Below are 22,289 nucleotides of genomic sequence, written 5' to 3' on the forward strand. Positions count from 1 at the left end.
AGGTTCCCCAGTGTCCTCCCCATGGTTGTTTTCAACCAGCCATCTGATTGCAGGTTGTCCTCTTAGTCATCGATCTTCCCAAACATGATGTCCTTCTCCAATGATCTTTCTCTTCTGACAGCGTGACCAAAACAAGATCGTTGTAAATTCATCATTTGAGCTTTGAGTGACATACCCAGTTTGAGCTCTTCCAGAATCGATTTGTTAGTTCCTCTGGTGGTCCAGGGCACACATAAAATCCTTCTCCAGCCGAAAAGCTCAAATGAGTCAATCTTGTTTCTGTAGTGTCCAGCATTCGCATCCATAATTGACCACTGCGAAAATGAGTGCGTGGACAAGTCTGACTTTCATTTGGCTTGTTGTTTCCTTGCCTTAGAATACTTTGTCGAGAATCTTCATTGAAGTGCGACCAAGTGCTATTTTGCAGAGTATGTCTCCCATGCTATTTGCTTCTTTGTTTACATAACTTCTATACTACCACCTTCAAGCTCAAAATTTTCATCTTTTTCCATGTTCATTATCTTCATCTTGATTATGTTCAGTTCTAATCCCGTGTTATGACTTTTTGCATTGACCTTTCTGAGTAGATACAGCATGTCATCTTTGCTGCTGGTGATGAGCGTTGCATCATTAGCATAGTGTAGGTTGTTTATTTTTCAGCCACCAACTTTTGAAACCAGCAGCGCGCTCTTCTTCCAAATTTGCTTTTTTGAACATGGCTTGCCTGATGCCACATCAGTGTTGCCATATCCTCTTAGGTCTTTCCATAAATTATTTTGCATTGGTTTTGTTTTTACAATAAAATGCTTCATTCTTATTCAAACAACTGTTGACATCTTTTCTTTCAATAAGTTTCAATGCCATTGTTTGCTTTTCCTTGTGTGTTTTTTTAATAAGAACATGCAGGCAAGGTAATATGGACCACTTCCCTGATGAAGAAATTGAAAACACTGGCCATGTTGACAGTGGGTCCAGAGGAACAGCACATTTGCAAGTTAAATGTTGTTCATTATTAATTTTTGGAATTTCATTGAAATTTAAACAATCATAATGTTTCATAGCTTTTTAGGCTATAGCTCCAATGAATGTTAATGGATCTTTCTTTGTGATCTAATTATATAAACCGAATCGAGCTCCTATTTTTGGGAGATGATTCAGTATATAAGAATAGATTAGATTAGATGTATTGAAAGAAAAGAAGATAAGTTGTTTGAATAAGAATGAACCATTTTATTGCAACAACAAAATACTGCATAAAAAAATTATGGGAGACCTATGATGACAATTGTGGTTTTGAGTGCATAACTATATTGCAGTCCTTATAATTCACTACAGATGTCTCTATTGTTCATATTGGTAGAATGACTTGTGCCTTTTTGTGTGCTTTAAGTATGTTTGCTGGGTGTTACAATTCTGAGCTATGTTATGACAGTAAGGTGGTGGTGTGAGCTGATTAAGTTACGCCTGTCCCTCTAGGCTAGTGTCCTTTGCAGGTGATAGTTTTAAGTGAATAAATTGGTTTGTATGCAGCTCCTGAGGCAAGACCTTTGAAGACAGTGAAATAGACATAATCCAGGCAGAGATAAGAGAAAAAAAACCAACCCAATTAGATCCTATAGATTAGACAACAGGAGACGGCTGATTGAAAATGAAAGAGCCCTCAAAAAGTTCCTTCCCACTTAGATTATATTGGCTGGATTCAGTATATGGCGCTGAAAAAAGTTGGTGCTGAAAGTTAGTCTATAAAGGCCGCTTTGGGATGGGCACCCTTTTATAGGATAGCACATAGCACAGAAATCCATGTCCAACTTTGGATGCGAGCATTTATGCCAACTGGGGTGCAGATCCCCTGAATTCTAGTTATCATAGTTGAGCATTTGATCCCCTGAATTCTAGTTATCATAATTGAGCATTTTCTGCTTGGCATTTTAAGAGAGCACGTCTGAACTGCCCATGTCCCTTCTATCATTATCCCTCTTCCCCCCCCCACCCACCCCCTTTTTCAGATCGTGCAGAAACACTTGGGCACTGTTCTGTAGCTGGGCATATAAGTATAGTTTGGGGCCGTTTTGGCATCTTGCTCTTTCAACATGGAAATGGTGCATAATGCTAGGCTACTTGATAACAAGAAACAGGATCTACTCCACAAAAAATATGCACACACAGTCAAACATGGAGGGAAAAGTCACAATAATGTTTCTTTAAATGGTGGAAAAACCTCAGACACCCACATAGTGTCCATACATAGCGTAATCACTCAAAGGACCCAATTATAGGGTTTAACTTAATCATAGGTTTAAAAAAAAAAAACCCCCACAAAAAACAAACACCCAGAACCACCATTTTAAACAAATTCAGACACCTACTAGTGACAAACCAATTATTATTTTTTCTTTTTCATTTTCTATAGATAGAAAAAGAGAAAAAATGTATTGGTTCGTCATTAGTAGGTGCCTGAATTTGTTTAAAATGTTTTTGTTTGGGGTTTTTGGTTTTTTTTAAACTATGATTAAGTTCTACCCTATAATTGGGTCCTTTGATTACACTATGTATGGGCATTGTGTAGGTGTCTGAGGTTTTTCTACCATTTAAGGAAACATTGTTGTGACTTTTCCTCCATGTTTGATTTGACTTCATAATGCTAGGCACCATATAAAGAATTCCCTAGAATGAGTGGATTGAGCCAGCACTTGTATTTTCAAACCAAAGGTGGATCAGGTTGGGAACATGCCATGGTCCATATGAATGAAGGATGACATAATTGTATTTTCTCAGTAGTTTGGGACTTTGGTTCAGCATGGAGTTAGGAGACAATCGGAAGCTATTCACAAAGAATAATCAAAAAGCAGCAGTTGGTGAATTTAGGGAGGTGTTTGACTGCTCCAAGAGAAGCGGGAGGAGTTTCTGCTGGATATAACAAGCACCACAATCAGACTGGAAATAGTTTAAAGAAAAGCTATTCTGTCTGTTTGGGAGTGAATTGTACCCTCTGTGGTAAATTATGGAGTCCTTTGAAAGTAGTGTGTGCATGGATGCTATATTTTACCATTGCAAGGAAAGCCGGTAAGGTACTTCAGCTGGGGCAGCTCTTAACGCTGAAAGCCCACTTTAGATTTACTATCCTATTACATTTGTGAATAAAGTGGTGGCTATCTTTTTGATATGATTCTCAGTTGCATATCCTATTGAAGATAGCCCTCTAAACTGTGCAAAGGTTCAATGGTGCTAGCCCTAGCTTTTATTCAAGATTTTCTTTCATTTAGGGGCAATTTTTACGTTGGATTTTCATAGTTGTACATGCATAAAAGGCCTCTCTTTTTTTTTTTTTTTTTTAATTATCCCATACACATAAATCTGCAGTTCAAGTCTTGTACTTTTATGTGGGCATGTTCAGAGGAGGAGCTTGTGAAGTTGTGAAGGATGCCTGTAGGCTGTAAAATACCTGTGTGCTTAAATCGTAGATGCTTTATAGCAGCCTCAAAGCTGGTGTAAGTGCAAAGCTGCTTTTTTACACATGTAGGTGTCTGTTTTTTATAACACACTCAGACTAGATGTCTACTTACTATTAATATTTCTTTAGTGCTACCAGACATATGCAGTGCTGTACAGTCACAAAGATGATGGCAGTTCCTGCTCGAAAGAGCTTACAATCTAAACCAGGGCTGCCCAAGTCCGGTCCTCGAGATCTACTGGCAGGCCAGGTTTTCAGGATATCCGCAATGAATATGCATGAGAGAGATTTGCCTGCCAGTAGATCTCAAGGACCAGACTTGGGCAGCCCTGATCTAAACAGACAAGACAGATAAGCAGGATGTCATGGATACAGTTAAGGGGAACAGAGGAGTAGGGTTATGGATTGAAGGCTATATCAAAAAGGTTGTCCTTCAAACTAAACAATCTGTTGAGGAAAAAATGTGTAATTAACTGGGCCCTTTTCTTAAATCTGTGTGGGTATGTATAGTTTTGATGCCCCTCTCCTGTGCCTCTCCATTTTAGGCTAGCACTCTAATACCTGCTTTGTCTTTGTTTTTTATTTCCTTCAGCCTTGAAGAGGTCTTTTGATATAGAAGATGTGGATGATCCAGAATTGTCACCTTCCTCCTCGCTTAATTCTCCCTACATCCCTAGTTCTGCAGGAATGAGTCTCACAGGCAGCGGGGAAAGCAGGAGATCTTCAGGTTCTCACCAACCAGTGTATCAGACCCACATCAGCATCAGTTCTAATTCCAGTCCAGCCCACAGCCCTGTTCTGAAGACTAGGATCAGTAGCAGTCTGTCTTTCAACCGAGGCACCATTCAGATTGCAAAAAGCAATGGCAGCACCCGATCGAACCTTACTCGTGTCTCTTCATTCCAAACCCGACTCAACCCTAATGGATTCTCCATGTTGGGACCAGGCAGCGACAGTGAGAGCCTTCATAGCTCCACCTCAAGTCTAGAGTGCCAGCCTGCCACTAAGTTGATAGCTTCTGTGCGGTCATCCCAGAGCCCCCTGGGTCAGCCTGAGTCTAACATTAGAATTTCCAAAATATCTAGTCCAGTTCTGAAGAAATTCTCCTCCCATGGTAGTGTTTTCCATTCTGAGATTGAACGTCCAGGTGCCGGTTTGGTGCCCATGACTAATGTAAACCACAATTCTTTGCCTTCTTTGGATCTACACATTGCTGAGGATCAGGGCCCTGATCTTATTCCTTCCCCAGATGTGGCCTATTCCTCAGCAGCAGCATGGAACGCCCCTGCCCAGAGCTGCACTATGGTCCTTTCCAAGAACTCAAAACCCATCAGCAGAGAACCTTCTTTCTCTTCCTCATCATCTTCCTCACCACCTCCTGATGTGACCAGACCGAATTTGGCTGGTGCTCCTATTCCTGTTATCAGACCAACTCAATTGCAGCTAAACAAGCTGCAGAAATTTCCTATCAGTCTGAAGGGTTTGGATGAGAAGCCACCAGATGGTCCAAGTCTTGATCCTGGCACAGGTCCTGTGTCTAGACCGTTGCCAAGGACACAGCTGAAAGTTAACCTCCAAACAAACATTAGCATCCAGACCAAACCCACATCCCAACAACCTGTCTTTACAGCTGAGGAGGAAACAGCAGAACCCGTTAAAGGAATGCCTGGGATACCATCTTTAGTGCCCTTGCCCATTGACATGCCAGTTGATGAGAACTGTACATTGATTTCTACCCCTCAGTTCCAGTTGGTGTCTCAGCTTGGATCAGTTCAAGAAATGTCCTCTGTCTTCTGTTCCACCCCACTGCCATCTTTCACAAAGGACTATCTAAAGTGTATGATAGAAAGAGCAAACTCCTTTACACGGGCAGATGGCTCGGAATTAAAGGCTCCTGTTCCTATCTCCGCCCTCCAGAATTTTCCCCATGGTGGGAAAACATCCAGATCTTCAGGAGGCTTAGTGCAAGAATCGCACATTGCAGAGCAGACAAAGGAAGGTAAGATGCTGAAAATCCTTTGAATTCTCAGTTTACTGGGGCTTGCTGTTAAGTGGCTAGATATGATCTCACTGTATGAGAACAGCTAATCCTTTGTGTGTGTTAAACTGTGAGAATACCAGTGCGCTTGAGCTTCCAAAGTTGGTCAACTACAGAATACGCACCTTTCCTGAGCTTCTGGGAGCTGCTAGTCGCAGCAATAATTGGTGTACGTGGTATGCTTCATCTAACCTGCTCTCAGCTGGTCAATATTCAAAATGGTCAAACTGGTCAATATTCAAAATGATTTAAGTGGCAGAAATGGACGCTGACCAGTGAAATTGCTTGTTAGAGGCTATCTGTTAATTTTCAGCAGCAGTTAACTGGTTATTGCCTCTGAAAATGAGCAGTTGGCACTTAAGTGCTAACTGCTGCTATTTTGGAGGCATTCCAGGGCGGAATTGGGCACTTGGCTGGTTGTGCCAATATTCAGCATTTAAATGGTTGAGTGACCACATAAATCTTAGTCCTATCTTTATGTGGCAACCCATGGCCGGTAAAGTTCTGAATATTGATTTAACTGGACATGCGTTAGCCAGTGCAGCTTAAACCAGATACTCAGTGCTGAATCCAGGATGATCTGGGAAACTGCTCACTGCTGCCGGCTGAATATTTACTCCTTAAGGGTTGGTTTTATTTATTTATTTCCAAATTTCAACAGGTACAATTACCAGGTTCAATGACTCCATAATCCAACTATTTACATACTGTTGCTCTTCAGCATGTGGCTATTTACCCTAAACAACATTCTGGTCCCCAATCTAACCCCACCCAAACTTCACCCCCGCTCATTCCCATCCTATTGTCAGAGGGTAAAGTATCAATGTCACGGAAAGGCAAGATCATCGCAAAATGAAACGTGTGCTTCAGTCCTGAAGAATTCATTTTACTTGTCACCAGGTTTGAAAGGACGACTGGGCATCAAAATGGCAGATGATGTTTCATGTGAGCAAGTGCAAAGTGATACATGTGGGAAACAGGAACCCAAACTATAGCTATGTGATGCTGGGTTCTGTGTTAGGAGTCACTGCCCAGGAAAAGGATCCTAGGTGTCATTGTTGAGGATACTTTCAAACCCTCATCTCAATGTGCGGCAGCAGCTAAGAAAGCAAATAGAATGTTAGGAATTATCAGGAAAGGAATGGAAAACAAAGATGAAAAATGTTATAATGCCCTTTTATCGCTTGATGGTATGGCCATACCTCTAATACTGTGTGCAGTTTTGGTCGCCATATCTCAAAGATATAGTGGAATTAGAAAAGGTACAGAGAAGGGTGACAAAAATGATAAAAGGAATGGGATGACTTCCCTTTGAGGAAAGACTAAAGCGGATAAGACTCTTCAGCTTGGAGAAGAGACAGCTCAGGGGGGTGATATGATAAAGCTCTATAAAATGAGTGGCGTGGAAAGGGTAGATATGAATTGCTTGTTCACTCTTTCCAAAAATACTAGGACTAGGGGGCATACGATAAAACTACTAAGTAGTAGATTTAAATCAAACCAGAGAAAATATTTCTTCACGCTTTATGTAATTAAACTCTGGAATTTGTTGCCGGAGAATGTGATGAAATCAGCTTAAAAAAGGCCTAAAAGAAGTCCATGGGCCATTATCGAGATGGCTTGGGAAAATTTACTACTTATTCCAAGGCTAGGCAGTATAAAATCTGTTTTAGTATTTAGGACAGAGGTGTCAAAGTCCCTAATCGAGGGCCACAATCCAGTCGGGTTTTCAGGATTTCCCCAATGAATATGCATGAAATCTATTAGCATACAATGAAAGCAGTGCATGCAAATAGATTTCATGCATATTCATTGGGGAAATCCTGAAAACTCGACTTGATTGCGGCCCTCGAGGAGGGACTTTGACACCCCTGACTTAGGATCTTGCCAGATACCTGTGATATGGATTGGGTCTCATTATCCCAGGACAAGCAGGCAGCATATTCTCATACATGGGTGACGTCACTGACAGAGTCCCGGTACGGACCACTTTAAAAATGCATCACCACTTTGTCTTTAGAAAGTTTGCGATAGCCCGCACCGTGCATGCGCGAGTGCCTTCCCGCCCGATGTAGGCGTGCGGTCCCTCAGTTTCTTAGTTTCCGTGGACCTAAGGCACGTTTCAATGGCCATTAAAATTTTTTCCTTGCCTACCTGCTCTCACATTTGTGACTTTTAGTCATTTTTTCTTTCTTTTGTTTTCTTTTTCCCTTTTTTTTTTTTTGATCTTTATTCATTTTTACATCTTACAAGTGTATCAATAAATTAACAATTGAAATTAAATCACTTGAATTTCTGTCATCTTTAACAATAATACATAAAATTTAACCCCTTCCCTCCCACCCCTATCATAACATATGTAATCAAATATATCATATGAAATATTCTTTTTTATTGATCTAAACATTTAATAAAAAATTTAGAATTCCCTCCCTCCCATCCCTTCCCTTGTATTGTACTATATAATGGATAAATGGTATCTATTCATTACAATAATTTGTCAATGGCCCCCATATCTCTTTAAATTTTTTATAATTCCCTTTTTGTATGGCTATTGTTCTCTCCATCTTATAGATGTGACACAATGAGTTCCACCAAAACTGTAATTAAGCCTGCTCCAGTTTTTCCAATTATGTGTGATATGTTGTATGGCAACTCCTGTCATAATCAATAAAAGCTTGTTATTGTTTGATGAAATTTGGCTCTTTGTTCTCATTGACATACCAAATAGAATCATGTCATATGACAAAGCCACAGGATTCTCTAATAAACAATTTATTTGGGTCCAGATTGATTTCCAAAAGGTCAAAATAAAAGGGACAAAAGTATAATAAATGATCTAATGTCTCAATCTCAAGATTACAATGCCAGCATCTATCAGACTTGGAACTATTTAACTTCTGTAATCTAACTGGGGTCCAAAATGCTCTATGTAAAAGGAAAAACCAAGTTTGTCTCATAGATGCGTACACCGTACATCTCATTCTCCAAGACCAAATTCGTGGCCATTGAGACGCAGTAATTTGATGCTTGATCTCAATGCTCCAAATGTCCCATTTAAAAAAACCCCAAAAAAAACCACATAGGAAAAATCTATTTTTTTTCTCCCTCACGGGTTGGGCCGACTGGGCCTGTTCATCCACCTTGGCCACCGGTTTCAATTTAACCGAGGCAGTCTTCCCGTCCATGTCACACCCGTTGATGGGATTTAAGAAGTGCGGTCACTGTGCTCGGCCCATCTTTGTGACTGACCCGCATTGCTGGTGTCTCCAGTATTTGGGGCCTGAGCATCGTCCTGAAACTTGCACATGCTGTTCTTCCCTTCAGAAGAGGACTTTGAAAAACCACATTCTTTAGCAACAGAAACATTTCGGTGTCGCTATGGAGTGGGAACCAACATTCCTACCCATACTTGCGGTGCCGACCAAGGCGACACTGCACATATCGATTCTGCCAGTAACATCTGACGTGCCTTCGGTGTCGCACCATAATGTCTCTGTAAGTAAGCATGCTAAGAAGCCTTCCCTTACTCCATCTGGGACTCGGGTCAAAATGGCATTGAGCCAAATCATGCTGACCTCGAAGAAGTCCCGTAAGCACCTGTTCCAATCTCAGTGAGTGCCTTGACATCGGCCTCCTCATCGTTGGACCGGAGCGCTGCACCAGTGGAACTGGCAAAAAAGCAAACTGTACCAGTGCTCTCTCTTAAGCAAAATATTGACAATTTGCTTTGGGAGAAATTGGGTGAGCATTTTCAAATGTTGGTGCCGGCACTGCTTATGCCCATGTCGATACTGACTCTCCCGGTGCTGCTCTAGTTTGAGCAGCCCATGACACTGACTGCCCCTCACACTGATGCTCTATCGGTTCGGAGACACTCGACACAGGAGTTATCGGATCCATCTCCACGGCATCAGTCATCCTTGACGCAAACATCTGGAGAGGTGACTCCGGTGCGGTCCCGGAAGGCCTCATAAGATCTTCAATACCATCCCTATTCCATTCAAGACTCTGACTTATTGGGAGACTCTGAGCAGGAACCACTCTTCACTGATGATGGTTCTTCTGGGTCAGATTCACCTCAATGTTCTTCTCGGGGATCTGCTATCTTTTCTGAGCGGTCCACTTTTTCAAGATTTCTTCGTCAAATGTCTGAAGACTTGCCATTCCGCTAGAAGCAGACTCAAAACATAGTAAACAGTTCTTGGAGGCTTTAGACTATGACCATCTGCCAAAGGAACTGTTGAAGCTCCCACTTAATGACATTTTGAGAGAAACTTTCTACAAAAATCTAGAAACTCCACTATCCATTCCTGTGGCTCCTAGGAAGCTTGAGTCCTTATACAGAGTGGTTCCTATCCCTGGGTTTGATAAATCTCAACTTCTTCATGAGTCTCTAGTGGTGGAATCAACCTTGAAGTTTGCAGAGTCTCTAGTGTCTACGTTTCTGTGCCTCTTGGCAGAGAGGGTAAAGCAATGGTAAATTCGATAAACGCCTTTATCAAAATGCAATGTTGGCGAACCAAGCTGGGAATCATAATTTTCATTTTTCCTTTTACCTGAAAAATCTGGTCAAACAATTTTCTGCTTTTCAGAAATACATCCCTGTTCGCAAGACCCAGGCTTTCCAAAATCTTATTGCTACGGTCTTGCAATTGAGGAAGTATATGGTTCGTTCTACCTACACGTTTGAGCTTACCTCACGAGCTGCAGCCATGTCGGTGGCTATGAGGCGACTTGCGTGGCTCCGTGTATCTGAGCTCGATGTCAACCATCAAGATCATTTGTTCAATGCTCCGTGTCTTGGGGATGAACTTTTCGGACCATCCATGGACACTTCGACCCAAAAAATTGTCTGTTCATGAAACCCGCTGGGACACTTTGGTCAAACCAAAAAAGATGCCTCAAGCTCCTCGTGCTTTCAAGCTGGCTCCTTCTTACCAACGCAGGTTTACTGCTAAAGCTGCTGCCCCAGCTCAACCTCAACCTAGAAAAGAGAAGTAGCAACCACGTTAACAACCTAAACAGGCTGCTAAACAGAAACCTACTCAGCCAGCCTTTTAGACATGTTCCTCAGGAGCATAGCCACAGCTCCCATTCTGCAACATCTGCCTCAACCAATCGAAGGGCGGCTTCAACATTACATCAATCGTTGTGAGCTCATAAAACAGATCTCTGGGTATTGACCATCATTCATCAGGGTTTTACACTCTCCATTTTCACACCCTGTCTCCAGATCATCCTCCAAGAGTCTCTATTTCGAATCCTGCACAGTCCTCTTTTCTTCAAGAGTTCAATCTCTTCTCCTTCTCTTTTTTTTTTTTTTTTTTTTAAAGTACCTGTAAGCCATTAATCTAAAGTTTTTTATTGATTTTCCAACTATCAACAGTACAATAAACAAGTAGATGTACATATAATAATTCAAGAAAAGCACATTCATCTTGCAGAAATACATGAGCAATCATTTTACTCCTCTCATCTACCCACACAAATACATAGATTCCTTCAATAACCTTTCCCAATTTAAATTAATGGTATAACCCCACCCACCTTAGATGTGTATACTCAAAGGGCTAAAATTAAAATCAATAGTTGCTCCATACAGAATTTTGTCAATGGTTCCCAGACATCCTTAAATTTTCTATAATGTCCCTTTTGTAGTGCATTCATATGTTCCAGCTTAAAAATGCCATCGAAGAGGTTCCTCCCTCTCAGCAGGGATTTTACTCTTGCTATTTTTTAGTCCCAAAGAAGACGGAAGGACTTCGCCCTATTCAGAGATCTCAACAAATTTCTAGTCAAGGAGAAATTCCAGATGCTCTCCCTCATTCTTCTTTATCCTCTTCTAGATCAGAACGACTGGCTATACTCTCTAGATCTCAAGGAAGTCTATACTCGTATACCAATCCATCTGGCATCCGCAAATACCTTTGTTTTCAAGTGAATCGGCACCATTACAAGTACAAGATCCTTCCTTTTGGCCTGGCATCCTCTCCTAGGATCTTCACAAAGTGCCTGATTGTAGTGGTCGTATCTCTTTATTCCCACGGTCTCCAAGTCTTTCCTTACCTGGACAACTGGTTGATCAAAGCGGTCTCATCTCAGAAAGTGGCACTAGCAGCATCTCAAACCATTTCCTTCCTCCAAGCCTTGGGCTTCGAAATCAACTTCCCCAAGTCCCACCTCATTCTGACCCAGCATCTTCAATTCATTGGGGCCATCGTAGACACCACTCTAATGCGAGCATTTCTTCCTGCAGATTGCCTACACATTCTTCTTTGCCTCTTGTCAACAGATGTTTCAGATTCAAACAATCTCTGCAATTTGAATGATGATTCTCCTGGGCCACATGCCTTCCACAGTTCGTCACACCACTAGCAAGACTGCATCTTCGCACTCCTCAGTGGGCCCTTGCTTCTCAGTGGTCTCAAGCGACAGATCATCTCTCACAACATATTTCTGTGACATCTCTTCAGCAGTCGCTTCAATCTATCCAGAGGTCTCCTTTTTCACTTGCCCCCTCACCAAAAGGTGATAATGACAGACACATCTCCTTATGCCTGGGGGGTGCACCTAGATGCCCTTAAAACCCAAGGACATTGGTCTGCCAGGGAGCACGAATTTCACATCAGATTGCTCGAGAGATATATTATGCTCTCAAAGCTTTCCAACGCCTCTTGAGTCCTCAAGTCCTACTCCTTCGCACAGACAATCAAGTAGCAATGTACTACATAAACAAGCATGGAGGCATGGGCTCTCTCCTGTTATGTCAGGATGCAACAGCTCGCAACATTAAGGAGAGCAGAATTCCCTAGCAGACAACCTCAGCAGAATTCTTACTCTGCAGCTCTCCATCCCATCTTCGCACAATGGAGCACTCCTCATGTGGACTTGTTTGCGACTCACCACAATCACCAGTTGCCCCAGTTTTGCTCTAGACGTTTCTCTCCTCACCATCTGGAAGACAGTGTGTTTCTCCTGGATTGGACAGGCCTGTTTCTATATGCATTCCCGCCAACTCCTCTCCTGTTAGACTCTGTTCAAACTCAAACGAGAGTCAGCCACCATGATTCTCATTGCTTCTCAGTGACCCAGACAGCATTGGTTCTCCCTTCTACTTCAGCTCAGCACCAGGGAGCCAATTCCTACCAATCTTTCCTACTATGCTTACTTAGAAACAAGGTTCGCTTCTACATCCCAACCTGCAATCGTTACACCTGACAGCTTGGTTTCTCTTGGGTTGAATCCATATGAGTTACATCTCTCTCAGCCTGTCTGCAATATTATTGACACCTCCAGGAAACCAGCCACGCAACAATATTTATCAACAAAAGTGGACTAGGTTTTCTTCCTGGTGTCATCATTATCATGATCCAACTTCCTTGTCAGTAGAACTGGTATTGGATTATCTACTTCATCTGTCTGACTCTGGACTCAAATCCACATCTATTAAGTGTCCATATCAGTTCTATTACAGCTTTTCACCTGCCAGTCAAGGGAAAACCTCTTACTGCTCATCCCTTGGTCTCCAGGTTCATGAAGGGACTTTTCAATGTGAAATCACCTCTCAAACCTCCACTGGTAGTCTGGGACCTTAATGTGGTTCTTTCCAGATTGATGAAGCCTCCTTTTGAACCAATGGCCACAGCTCATCTCAACTTTCTCACCTGGAAAGTTGTCTTTCTCATTTCTCTCACCTTTGCCAGGCGGGTCAGTGAGTTACAAGCATTGGTGGCGGATCTACCCTTCACAGTGTTTCACCATGATAAAGTGGTTCTACGCACACACCCTAAGTTTCTTCTGAAAGTGGTGATGGAGTTTCATCCCAATCAGTCAATTGCTCTCCCAGTTTTCTTCCCTTCACAGGAGAAACAGCCCTTCACCCTCTGGACTGTAAGCGTGCTTTGGCCTAGTATATCGACAGGACAAAGCCACACCGTACTTCTCCTCAACTCTTCGTCTCATTTGATCCTAACAAGTTGGGGCATCCTGTTTCCAAGCGAACAATTTCCAACTGGGTAGCTGCCTGTATATCGTTCTGCTATGCTCAGATTGAATTGCACCTGGAGAGTCATGTCACAGCTCAAAGTCTGAGCTATGGCAGCTTCTGTAGCTTTCCTTAGATCTTCTCATATTGAGGAAATCTTTAAAGCTGCCATCTGGTCCTCAGTTCATACATTAACCTCGCATTATTGTCTGGAGTCTTTCTCCAGATGGGGTGGGCACTTCGGCCAGTCTGTATTAAAAAAAATTATTTTCCTAAAGCCAACACTCCCACCATCCCTTTTTGGTTAGCTTGGAGGTCACCATGTGTGAGAATATGCTGCCTGCTTGTCCTGGGATAAAGCACAGTTACTTACCGTAACAGATGTTATCCAGGGACAGCAGGCAGATATTCTCACAACCCACCCACCTCCCCTGGTTGGCTTCTTAGCTGGCTTAGCTTAACTGAGGGGTCGCGTGCCTACATCAGGCGGGAAGGCACTTGCACATGCGCAGTGTGGGCTATCGCAAACTTTCTAAAGACTTGGTGGCGATGCACTTTTGAAGTGGTCCGTACCGGGGCTCCGTCAGTGACGTGTGAGAATATCTTCCTGCTGTCCCTGGATAACACCTGTTACGGTAAGTAACTGTGCTGTATGGCAATTTTGTGTTCTTATGATTGTGTCAAAGGGCAGTCAATTTTGTCATCAAATAAATATACTGTAATTTAGCGATGAGAGTCCTATGTTCCCTCTAAGCAGAGCATTTGTGCAATCGCTCATATATTCTAAGAGTGTTGCTCTCATATTTTGCGTAGTTGCTCACAAAAATTCTTGCAAATCTGGAAAATTGTTGGTTTTGAGAACCTGTTGCTCACACAAAAAAATTAATTTTAGAACTTGTTGTTCACATGAGAGCTAATTTTTATGCACCCAGCCAATCCTTAGTGGGAACACTGAACGAAACACTTCAATGGCAACATCAGTTGTTTCCATGCTGATGCTAGGACCATCTGGCCCGCTATGACTATACACTTTTCCCTCCGTATTTGTGGTTTCAGTAGTTGTGGTTTCGATTATTCACAGTTTTTAAGCTTGCTGGCTCCACCCCCCAAATTACATCAGCTTGCATAGAGAAATTGCTGATTCCCAGCACTTTCTTCACTGTGTTTTGCCTTTCCTTCAGGAACAGGCCAGGTCTCCCACCATGTTGTTCGCAGTTTCACCATATTCACAATGATTTTTAATAGAAAACAGCGAATAACATATGAAAAAATTATTCACGTTTTTTTCTGTATTTGCGGTTCTGTTAATCCCCTATCACAACAAATACGGAGGGAGAAGTGTATGCGCCAATAAACGCTTCTCCTTTGATAGGCAGTTCTGGTGGTCCTACATTCAACAGACTCCATTCCAATTTCTTGTATACCAAGATCCTCAAAATCTCCATAGCTAACTTAAAAACATTGTCCTAGTACCTTTGAGACTGAGGAAATTGCCACCAGATATTAGGAATGTTTCATCATAGACCATAATGACACCAGCACTGGCTATCCCCTGAACCATTCATCTTTGGTAGTCATTGTGGAGTAAAGTATCACATATACTTTATAACCATGTTTCACCATAGAACTAGCAATGGAAACTTATAACAAACAATGAGTTAAACATTTAATTCTAAGCTTTTGGTTAGGAATGACTCCTATGGCCTGTTCCTAAATTGCCTTTTTTTTTTTTTTTTTTAAATGGGAGGAGGGGGAAGGAGAGGCTGTTTTCAGCTGGTATACTTGAAGTGCCAAGAGAGCAGTAAGCATGATACAACAGTTTTTACTCTGACACCTTTATACTGAGGTGGGGAGGAGAGAGAGTCAAGAGGAGAGAAGGGCTGGGAGTTCGATAAAACCCATCTTAAATTCCAGTACTGTCACAGTGAGTTAGGGGTTACTTTACCATAAAACCTGCCAGGAATTTGATTCTTCAGCTTAAGGCCATTTGTTTTTCATTTGTCGCCTTGGTTGAGTAGTAAGGGGGCATAGAAGGGGGATGGGTGGGGTGAAGCGAAAGTCAGAATACCAGCAGCATGTACCTCTAGGGTATAATAGTAGATGACGGCAGATAAAGACCTGAATGGTCCATCCAGTCTGCCCAACCTGATTCAATTTAAATTTTTTAATTTTTTCTTCTTAGCTATTTCTGGGCAAGAATCCAAAGCTTTACCCTGTACTGTCTTGGGTTCCAACTGCCGAAATCTCTGTTAAGACTTACTTCATCCCATCTACACCCTCCCAGCCATTGAAGCCCTCCCCAGCCCATCCTCCACCAAACGGCCATATACAGACACAGACCATGCAAGTCTGCCCAGTACTGGCCTTAGTTCAATATTTAATATTATTTTCTGATTCTAAATCCTCTGTGTTCATCCCACACTTCTTTGAACTCAGTCACAGTTTTACTCTCCACCACCTCTCTCGGAAGCGCATTCCAGGCATCCACTACCCTCTCCGTAAAGTAGAATTTCCTAACATTGCCCCTGAATCTACCACCCCTCAACCTCAAATTATGTCCTCTGGTTTTACCATTTTCCTTTCTCTGTCTTTTGAGAGCTAGAGGAACCCTTCTTATCTTCCTAAATGTTGGTTCTATTAAGCACCCACAGAACTAAAGGCTAAATATAAGCAGTAAGTGAAAAGTGCATACTTAATAGTATGATGAAATGGAACGTTTCCCCTTCCACTACTTGCAAACTGTGGGATAGCAATGCAGAAAGGGTTTCAGAACGGGTGTTAACTTGTACCGAAACCCTGACTGCAAATCACATTAAAATGAATGGAAATGCAGTGCATTTTTGCTATACCACAACATGAAAAAAAAAAGCTTTTACCATGCAACTACTGCAGGAAAAATTATTCCAGAGTCTTGGGCAGTGTGGAAAAGGGTTGCTTGAAAGTATTGGGTGTGTTTACTGGCATCCCCTCTTCCCAGCCCCCCACCCCCATCCCATGGTCTATCAGCTCCTCAATGACATGAACTGATTTCATACCCACAGCTTGAAACATCCCTGGGAGTCTAGTGGCCCTCTCCTTTTTCCTCCTAACCAAACCCCCTTTCCCCTTATAAAAAAAAAAAAAAATTAAATCCCTTGTATCTAGGCGCACCTTCCCACACTCTCTAACTTAAAAGAAGAGGCAGGATTGATATCCACTCACTCCTGCCTCCTACCCCACTATCTTGAAAAGTGGTGGTGCCCTGCCCTTTGCAGTGCATCCTAGTCAGTGCCTTATATGGTAGTCAGTGCCTGTCTACCATATAAGGTAGACTTGGCAGATAAAGACAGAACTGCAATCTGCAATATCCCCGCTTCCCCCCCGAAACAATTATATTAAAACATGTCCCTTCATTCTGCACTCCCCCCCCCCCAACAACCACATCATGAACATGAGTCCTAAAACCATTTTAATAAAGACTCCTCTAAAAAAACAAACAAACCCAGTTTTGTGCTTGCTGTGGAAACATGTTCCATTTTTCTACCCTAATGTTTAGGAAAGTTATTCCAGAGATATGAGCCTTTGTTCCTAATTGCCTGGTCTTTAATTTAATTTACCTTTTTTGTTGAATTAATACATTCTTGACTAGCTTTCAAGAGCTAATACTTCCTTCCTCAGGTCAGGGCAGAGACATTTTATCAGCTTTATGGTCTCTGTCACTTGCTAAAACATTCTCCTTTTAAATTCATTTCCCTGTGGAAGACCTTTTTCCCTTTAAATCTCCTTGAACAGTTGGACTACAGTAGTGATTGCTTTGATAATCAGTAAGATACTGCCCATGGTGAAAAAAACTGTATAAAACGTGAAGAGGCAAACTCCTGAAACTTTGTCAGTGCTAGTAGTTGACCCTAGTATAATTTGTAGGCTCACGTTGGCTTAGACAAGAGAGTCTGTTATGGAATACAAGATTTTTGTCACAGAAAGATGGAGCCTAGGACCCACTGACAGTGTTGGCATACTTAGGCTGCACTGACTAAAGATCCTGTACAAATATAATGATGACAATGTCTTCAGCTACATTGTGCTAGAGAATGACATGGTGACAAAATTCATCACCATTCCCATCCCCGTGGATAACCGTGGGAACCCATCTGCTTGTCATTCTTTAAGGAGAGAGGGAAAAATCGGAGTATGAATGGGCACAGCCACTGACCCTCAAGCCTTGTATTAAAGAATCCTCGTTTAGAAGGACTGAAGTTGAGATAGACACTAAAGAATGACACGAGATTGTTTCCTGTGGCTATCTGCGGGGACAGGAACTGTGATTATTTTGTCACTGTGTTATTCTCTAAATTGTACATCCAAATTATAGGCTGAGGCATTAAATCTGTGTTTTTCCTTTCTACAAAAGTACAATCCGGATATAGCTCTGTTCCTAAGTCAAGCTTCTACTTGCTGGGTAGACTGTGTTTTGGGATCCTGCAAAAGCAGTGCTCACACTAGGGGAGACTTTCAGTCAGTGGCAGGCCCGAGGAGATGGGGTACAGCTGGTACATTGCTCCAGGGTCTATGAAGCTCAAGGGGCCCCAATGAAGGCCAAGGTTATAACAACACAGCCAACATGTCAGGAAAATATAAAAGTACACAAGCAAAAATACTTGAGCAATGTCCAACAGCTATATTTTCTCCATGTGGATGCCACACACTCAATTTGTGTGGAAATGATGCTGCAGAATGTATTCCTGAAACCATAACATATTTTGTGTAACCAGGGTTAAAAGTTACCTGAGTGAGAAAAACAGGGTTTAAAGAAGATTTTAAAGGGTTTTAAAGCAAAGAAAATCTGGAATGTAAGACCTGTAGGGTTGGGTTTATTTTTTTTTTCCTATTTTCAGAAGTATGGTTTGTGCATATTTTGTATTGGTGCAGTTTTGGTATTCTGTTGCTTATTTCCTGCACAGGTTTGCTGTCCTAATGCAGAGATCAGCATCAGCTGCTTGAACATTCAAACTGTCAGATTTGACAGTTGGGAGGGTGACTTGGATCTGTGTGCAGGTAGTTTGGTTTCTGTGCCTTGTGATAAAGGTAATTATAGCTAGTTTTATTGAATTTTGAATAGGAATTGGAGGTTTGGTTGAAGTTGAGGTTTGATATATAGATTCTGGTATTTATCCAAAGGTGAAAACATTTCTTTTTGGCTGATGTGAAGAATTGTTTTATCAGTGAAACTATTTGATGCTAGAAATAGTCTGTGAGAATCTTCTGGGAAGTGTTTTGAGAGATTCTCTGAGTGACAAATCTGTGGTGCTGATTTTTGGAGAAGATTTTATGAGAGGTCCTGTGTGAGATTCATAGAAACATAGAAATAGACGGCAGATAAGGGCCCACGGCCCATCTAGTCTGCCCACCTTAATGTCCCTTCCCTGCCCACCTTAATGTCCCTCCCCGTAATTCCTGTGTAATGTTGTGAGAAAAATGTTGGTGAAGCAAAGAAACTGCTTTTGAAACCTGATTTCTGGAGAAATTTTCAGTCTCTGTGTAATAAGTCTGTGGTGCTGATTTCTGGAGAAGTTAATGAGATGTCCTGTGACAGATTTCTGTGGAATACTGATGAAGCAAAGTTGTGAAACTGCCTTGAAAATCTCTTTCCGGGAATAATTTCTGTAAAGATTTTTGGGATTTTAGGAAAAGATTTATATGCATGAAATGTTTAGAGGAAGGATGAGTTTTGTGATTATATATAGGAAATTTTGGGGAGGGAAATAGTATGGGGAACATCAATTATCTGTTTTTTCCCTAGCTTAGAAAGTATTTTAGGCAACTGTGGGGGCTATTGGATTTAGGATAGGGATTTTTCTTATTGATTTGGTTTTAGTTAGAGTAGTAGGTTGGTTCCAGGGAGAGAGAGATCTATTAGCAACAGCGCGCCAACATGTTACCCCTACACAGAAAGAACAGAAAACTTCTAATACACTAACCTGAGGAAAAAGGAGAACCATCAGGAAGTGAAGCTGAATTTCATTATCTAGTGTATATACAGTAACTGTTTATTAAATTTTATTTCTATTTTCAATCTAGAGTCCTTAATGCTTCTTTATATCTATTTTGTTAATGGTTTAATTAACATTTTTATTCCCAGGTTACATTACATTTTATTATTACATACATTTTTCTTTTTTAATGGAATTCACTCCTTCTCCTGGGGAAAGGTATCAATTTAACCCTCGGTGTTCACGACTACAAACTAATTTCATTTCAAGAGGGATCCCTTTTACTTCTAAGTCTGAGAAGGAGGGGGGTTACATTATAAACATGCAAACTGATTATAACTTGTTTAGCTCTAGTCCACATCGATGGAAAATTTTGCAAAATCATATTGGCTGTTCTCTTTATGGCATATCTAGCACACAGTGGTCAGACTGTGTTGAAAATGTGAAGCCCTTTGTAGCCCATCTGCCTGGCATCAAATTAGCATTAGAAGACCTCTTGAAGCTGAACCTAACTGCCAAAACAAGAAGAGATTAATGGAGCTTTGTCTTATGTGGTGACATTCTTTTGTTGTATGGTACAAAATATTAGTTCCAGTTGACATCTGTAACAGTTATCTAATCCAGAAATGCAACACTGGATGTTGAAGTGTCCAACATAAAAACCTTGATTTCAGGACTGACAGCTCTCTGCAACAGTTGGAAAAGTATGTGGAATGAAGCTAAGCCTGTTGCTTCCAATTTACACATAGTTTAATTTCTGTGTGGAATTTCTGTGTGGAAATTCTATCTGGAAGTCATGGTGACGCAAAAGAAGGTTCCATGATGAACATGCCAAATTGTCACAATATGAAACGGATGACTCCCCTGAGGAAGTCTGTTTTCTATGTAATGTTGGATAATGTTATTGGTTGGATAATGTTATTGGCAGTTTTTTTCAATGCTGCAGTGAACATTTCTGAGAAGTTCAGCTTCCTCTGGAAGTACCTGTAGAAGGATTTATGGTTCACTTAGCAGTATTATAAACACGTTACGTCTCTGTTAAGTGGTCTAGAGAAAACCATAACCTCTTATTCAAGTCCAAATATCATGGTCTAATTATACGACACAAAACCCAGGCTAATGAGAAATATCTTTATTATGAAAATAGAAAAATATAATTCACAAGCCAGCTGCAGAATCTAAGTATTGTTCAAAATATCTAATTACACAAATGAAACTCAGTACATGATTATCACAATCTAATGGTTAGACAACTAAGTAAAACTTCTTGTTAAACAAACACTATTCCTTATAATAATAATCCCTGATTAGCAAATGATTATATTATCACCCAGGTAACTTTTCAACCCTTTACCTTTATAATGATTCCTATCTAATTCCCAAGCTAATAAGAGAGGCCGGTGCAGGGAGGAGAACGAACCGGTGAGAGGGCTAGCGGGGCGAGAGAGGAAGGAGCAGGCAGCGGAGGAGTGAGTGGAGGCAGAGCGGAGGAGGCAGTGAAGCGGAGAGAGGACAGAGAGGGCGGCGAGTGGAGCGGAGGAACTCCAGAGTAGCAGACCGGGAGAGAGGCAGACGGTACACGGAGAGGGGAAGAGGCGAGAGTTAGCTCCGCCTACCCCCCGACGTCACCAGACTAACTCCCCCCATAAAAGGGGAGGAGCCAACGAAGGAATCCACAGCGCTGGGCCAGCCAAGGAGTTGCAGGGCGAGCTGAGCCTGGCAAGCACGTGGCTACGTGCGGCTAGAGGAGAGCGCTAGCAGAGGGCAGAGCGGAGGAGACAGAGAGGCCGGTGCAGGGAGGAGAACGAACCGGTGAGAGGGCTAGCGGGGCGAGAGAGGAAGGAGCAGGCAGCGGAGGAGTGAGTGGAGGCAGAGCGGAGGAGGCAGTGAAGCGGAGAGAGGACAGAGAGGGCGGCGAGTGGAGCGAAGGAACTCCAGAGTAGCAGACCGGGAGAGAGGCAGACGGTACACGGAGAGGGGAAGAGGCGAGAGTTAGCTCCGCCTACCCCCCGACGTCACCAGACTAACTCCCCCCATAAAAGGGGAGGAGCCAACGGCGCGCAGCAGAGCGCCTTTGCGAAGGAGCCTTGCGAGGGAGCCAGAAACGTTAAGTAATTCACTTCTTTTCTCTTTTTTTTCCTTTTCTCTTTCTCTTTTCTCTTTTTCTCTTTCCTCTTTTCTCTTATCCACAGCAGGAGCACACCAGCACTTCACAGGAGCGATGGAGGACCCAGGATCCCAGAGGTACTTTCCGGTATACTGCACAGAGTGCAATATGTACGACTACCTCCCTTTGGGAAGGCGGGAGTACATATGCAGTCGGTGTCAGGAACTGGAAAGCCTGAGGATGGAGGTCGGCAGATTGAGGGTCAGGGTCCAGGAGCTAGAGGGACTGGAGGAACTGCGCACCACGGAGGAGACGAGCTGGTCTACCCAGAACACAGACGGAGCAGGCCCCATTGTGGACCAGGTGAGGGACCTCGAGAGATTCATTGAGGAGGCCTATAGGACGGTGGAGGAACGGGATCAGCAGCAGCACAGACGGATGTCGGTAGACGAGACCCAGGATCCACAAGGCGATACCGGGGAAGGACCTAGCGGAGGGACAACGCAAGAGGAGGAGACCGCGACTCACCAGGACCCCGAGGGAGAGGCACCACACTACACCGAGGACACGGACCTGAGGCAGAGGAGGTTGCTGAGGAAAGGGAAGTCTGCTATTGTGGTGGGAGACTCGATCTTGAGAGAGGTAGACAGTCACGTGGCTGGAGGAAGGGAGGACCGGCTAGTGACTTGTCTCCCAGGGGCCAAGACACGAGACATCACTGACAGGATTGAGAGGAT

The 22,289-nt window shown here is 42.5% G+C and overlaps 1 protein-coding gene across 3 annotated transcripts in view; it reads left to right on the forward strand.

Moving 5' to 3' along the window:
* Positions 1–22,289, forward strand: part of SEPTIN12 (septin 12) — a 198,127-nt gene that overhangs the window by 38,218 nt on the left and 137,620 nt on the right. For all 3 annotated transcript variants that reach the window (XM_033963188.1, XM_033963189.1, XM_033963187.1), the window contains exon 2: positions 4,044–5,450. In XM_033963188.1, coding sequence (XP_033819079.1) covers positions 4,044–5,450 — 1,407 coding nt within the window. The remainder of the gene's footprint in view (positions 1–4,043; positions 5,451–22,289) is intronic.

This window comes from Geotrypetes seraphini, chromosome 11 (genome assembly GCF_902459505.1).
Source record: "Geotrypetes seraphini chromosome 11, aGeoSer1.1, whole genome shotgun sequence".
Classification (NCBI taxonomy): domain Eukaryota; kingdom Metazoa; phylum Chordata; class Amphibia; order Gymnophiona; family Dermophiidae; genus Geotrypetes; species Geotrypetes seraphini.